The 5000-nt window shown below is 34.8% G+C and overlaps 1 protein-coding gene across 1 annotated transcript in view; it reads left to right on the top strand.

The window, feature by feature from the left end:
* LOC122815764 (deleted in malignant brain tumors 1 protein-like) overlaps positions 1 to 5000 on the top strand; it is a 671312-nt gene that overhangs the window by 33920 nt on the left and 632392 nt on the right. The window contains exon 3 of the mRNA XM_044088533.1: positions 201 to 515. Coding sequence (XP_043944468.1) covers positions 201 to 515 — 315 coding nt within the window. The remainder of the gene's footprint in view (positions 1 to 200; positions 516 to 5000) is intronic.

The raw sequence follows: 5000 nt of genomic DNA, 5'->3' as shown, positions 1-5000 counted from the left end.
GCACTGTTACTTTGTAGAATATATGTTATGATATATTGTCTGAGTTTTAACTGATATCAAAAGTCACTGTTTTTGCAAAATGTACAAGTTAGTGAATATGAACCTTCCTTTGAAAGTAATATCTATTTTATGATTGTTTTCATAAGAAAGCTGGGCCTACAGGTTTACCACTAGATTATTTTATTTTTTTAACATTGCAGGTGAGCTGTCTGTCAGACTAACAAATGGCACAAACCGATGCAATGGTATCCTAGAAGTCAGCATTGGTCCTAAGTGGAAACGCGTATGTGCTGATAATAAGCCTCTGACATTTGCCAGTGTGGTCTGTAGAGAACTGCTGTGTGGTCAAGCACTATCTATTCAGTACAATGTTTCAGATAAAGGAAACACTGAACTTTTTGTTCTTAATAACATTAATTGTTACGGAAATGAAAATTATTTATCAGACTGTGAAAGTTACCAATGGCACAATGGCTCCTGCAACTCATCACAAGAAGTCACCATAGCATGCTCAGGTAAGTGATATGCATCTTAATAATGCAAACTGCTAATACCAAAAAATAAGTACAGTAGCAATGAAAATAAGCTAACAATTAAAACAGACAATAGACATGAAAACATAGCACGTTGTCTCAACTAGTCAGCAGTACGATCATAGTGCTATTTTTTACAAATCCTACAAGAAGGTCAAACAGAAGAGCTCTTTCTTATTTTTAGAATATAAGGTCTTCAGAATTTGTTTTGAATCAATGTAATAAGACATTCATATAAGCTTAGTTCAATTCTTAATAACATATGTACTCTTTAACAAGTGAAAATTTTGAAATAAATTAGTAAATATAGGGACAAAAATCATAATACTATGCCTGAGACTTATGAACATTGATTTTTTTCTGAATTATGCTTGAATACACTACACTGCTGAAATTAATTAGCCATTTTATGTGGTGGCACTTACGTTTTCTATAGTTTAGACTTACTGTGATACAACATATCCCTGCCGAATGTTGCGCAACTTTTTCGTTAAATTAATATTCCACATCCAGTAACCAAAGATAACTTAGGAGGCTAAAGTCTACAGTTCCTTTTCATATTTTTATAATAAATGTAAATTTGCCAGTAGATTAAGATGATAGCATTTTTTTTTCTTACAGAATGTCCATTGGTAAAATGGTCCATTCTCTAAGATTCCTTTGATTTATATAAACAGACTTCATAGATGTAATATGAGGGTATCCACTTGGTTGAGTCTCAGTTTCTCATAGACCACAGTCTCAGATCCAGGTTTTCTTTATTGCTTCAACAGATTTTCAAGATCAAGCAATGTTAAGTACTACAACTGGTAGAAGAGAGAAAGAATGAGTGGGAGTTTGATAATTCAGGTAACTGTGTGACTTAGTGTTAGGCACAAAGAGTTGAGATTAGGGATTAGGTTTATAGGGAACCAAGTTTGAGCTTAAGGTTATAGAGTAACTGGGACTGTCAAAATTAGAGTGCAGGCATTGAAATTAGGGTTAGGGAGAAAGGTATGTTATTAGACTTAGCGGGTGGCACTTTTAAGGTTACATTTTCGGTTCTGAGTGGATGTGTATATGAGTTTTGAAGGATCAAGCTACTGAGTGGCTGAGTACAAAATAGAAGGAAGCAGGTGAAACATGAGCTCATAGCATGAGAAGACCTGTAGTACACCTGTAATTTGATGAAATATCAAACAGTCTCCTACAGCAGTGGTCAAGGCTGACCTTAACAACTAAAGGGGTTGACTTAAAAGAGCAGAACTGTGACTAAAGAGAAGAGAACAATGTTTTCAAAAATATGAAATAATTGATATAATGAGAGAGTGGTTAGCAACTGGAGTGTGACAAGTCAGTATTAAAGAATTCAACATGATTATTTTCCACTAAAATGCCATTACAAAAGGAAGGACATAAAACACATTTTCCATTTGTATATAGTAAATGTATTTTATAGATTTAATAAACAAAATGTATGTGTTCAATAATTCTTTATTATATAAGGAGAAAATGTGCAGATGCACATAAAATCAAAACACACACACACTCGATGATTTAGATAGATTAGACTGTCACAGGTAGACAAACAGAGATGCAGATATTGACAGACATTACAAGGTAGTATACAAAAATATATGTTTTAAAGACCAGCATTTATTTAAGTTTGCATCTTTGCATCTGAAATTAAACTGGTCTACTTGCCCACAGTTTTGTACAAGAAAAAACAGTAAAGCTAGTGGATAAAGGCTGGTCCAACCAAACAAATTAAACAACAGAAGAAACAAATGAAAGAACCATCCAACTCAGCCAAAAGCAAGTAAAACTTTTTAAACCAATATAAAGTGGTAAGCGCTTTTGCATGTAGAATGCTTCATCAGACCATAACATCAAACTAAAACATCAGCCCCTATATAATAAGTTCAATAAAACAGTTAGAAAAAATTAAAAGCAATAGTAAACAATGTTCAGAAGTTAGGCATTGCTATGGGCACGTCATGTGCCAATAGCTACGTCATTATGGCACTAGCTTGGTGGGAATGGACTAGTGTCTTGTTTAACAGCTCATTTGTGCCATTTATCAAATACTACAAGCATTTTGTAGATGACATATTGTTTGTGTCGAGTGGACCCGAAGAAAAGTTTCATCCCTTTGTTGAATATCTTGGAGGTACTACTACTTTTCTAAGTTTTACTTTCAATTTTTTTTAGAGATAAGGTGGACTTTATAGATGTCACTGTTAGTAAGGATCAAATTGGTCATATTAGTAATAAGCTCTATTGGATGCCTTGTAGGAAAAACTGCATAATACATACATTCTCCTTTTGTGTATAAGAATGTTATGAGGAGTCAATTTTTAAGGGTCTCTAGACTGAGTAGTGGTGCAGTAGATCTGAAAGATGCTTTTGAAACTCTGAGTAATGAGTTTTTGATGAGTGGTTGCAATAAGAAGGATGGGTTAAAGTTAGACAGGAGGTCAAATCTATGAGACACGATAGAGCAAATCCCTACCTTTCTGATTGGTCTATAACTACTGATGTTGATGTCAGTGTGAATCAGCATTCTAGTTTGATTCAAATGCCTCTGACCCATTTAGCAGACGTACATTTGATATGTGACACCATCAAAAGGAACTGTCCGAGTGTAACAGCTAAAGAGAAGGTGAGATCTATTGTTGGACCTAAACCTCGTTTTTCATTTAAGACTAAGGAATCACTCAAGAGACAATTATGTTATTAGAGATTTGTTTACAGGGGTGACATCAATATGAACGTCTTATGGTTCTTGCAGAGCTTACAGTTGTAAAGATTTAGTGACAAACTTTGTTGACGCAGATACAGGAGTATGATGTAAACTGAAAGTGCATGCTGATTGTAAAACTAGAAATCTAGTGTATTTAGTGAGATGTATTATTTGCATGTGTTTCTAAGTGGGGAAGACTAATAGATATAATAAACTAGGATATATAATAAACAGAACTGAGCAAGTTGAGACAAAATGGATTGTTTTGTTACAAGCTGATAGAGGTTTTGGTTTAGACACTGTGATGCAGCTGAAACCTGTGGTTAAGGCACAGTCCCGCAGTCATTAATTGTTTGCTATTGTTTTTAATTGTTTTTGTTTTATTGAATTTATTATATAAGAGTTGATCTTGATGTTAAGGTCTGATGAAGCATTCTACATGCAAAAGCGCTTACCACTTTCTGTTGAATTAAAAAGAAATTTTGCCTTTGGCCGAGTTGGCTGGTTCTTTTGTTTGTTACTTCTGCTGTCCACAGTTTTAGGAAAAGATTAACAAACACTGCTACCTACAAAATTAATTAATTTATTCATTCATTTGCTTGTTTCTTTCAAAAATACACATTTTAATATGTTTAGAAACTGTAATTAAACAGAAACAGCCCAGTGCTCCAAGTATTTTCCAATTAAAACTACTTGCATCTAAAGTCATATGTCTTCTTGATTAAGCATAATTCAGCATACCTTAATAAAAGCTGAAGTTTACCCCTTCTGCTTTTGACTGGTTGAGTGTGTAGGACAATTGTTCATAAGTAATGCTGATGAAGACAAAGTCAGTGATGCTATGCAAGCCAAAATAGTTGCAATTGTGCATCATACCCCACTTCTTTTTTCTAGATACAGTTTCCAAGTTTCTACAGATATCTATGATTGTTTAATTTCCTCTCCATTTAAGGAGATAATGCAAAACAAGTATCACGAACTGGCAGTATTCTGTAAACATGGCTTCTAAATACAAACATCTGTACCTCTGCTGTCTTATTAAATGATAAAACTAAATGTAGCTTCCATAAAATCTCCTAATTAATACACCCTACTCCAGAAATAAACACAGCATAGCAAAGGATATAAGGCCCCAGTTCCATACAATTTTCTGTCAGTATCAGAGACCACTGACACTGAGAGATGGTGTTTGGGAATATGATCCCTGTAGCAAGCCTGTTTATAGATAGACCTTACTCTGAAGTAAGTCACTTACACTGAGAGCTATACTGTGACAGATACCTGGGACAAAGGGTTGCCAATGGTTACTCACCTCTTCAAAGTACTGTGACAGAAGGCAGGAAAATGGATGACAACTCAGCACTGTGAGTTGTCTGATGCACACAGGCTCCTGCTGCATAGATAAAAGAGGAAAAGCAGACATGGAAAATTAACATAAAAGGCTGGCAATATCTGTACAAACTGACAAAAATGGAATGTATGTTTTCAGATTTCATAAGCTTTTGCTGCTTTATTCCTGAATGCTACCACTAATTTCGGGCCTTGCCATGTCTAAATTTTCCACTTTATAAGCAACAGCTACCTAAATGCATTACAGGTCCATTACTGACAAGTTGTGGTATTGATTTTGTCCTTACATAGGCTGTCCATTCCACAAGAACTGTTTCAGTCTGCAGTTCTGGATCAGCCAGGCTGTGTCTTAGATCCATTTATTAAATGGTATTCATAATCCCAAGGTTCACAAT

The sequence above is a fragment of the Protopterus annectens genome, chromosome 1.part1, assembly GCF_019279795.1.
Source record: "Protopterus annectens isolate FY-2018-M chromosome 1.part1, PAN1.0, whole genome shotgun sequence".
Taxonomy (NCBI): domain Eukaryota; kingdom Metazoa; phylum Chordata; order Ceratodontiformes; family Protopteridae; genus Protopterus; species Protopterus annectens.
Note: the sequence above shows the minus strand (reverse complement) of the source record. Positions and strands in the feature narration are given on the sequence as shown.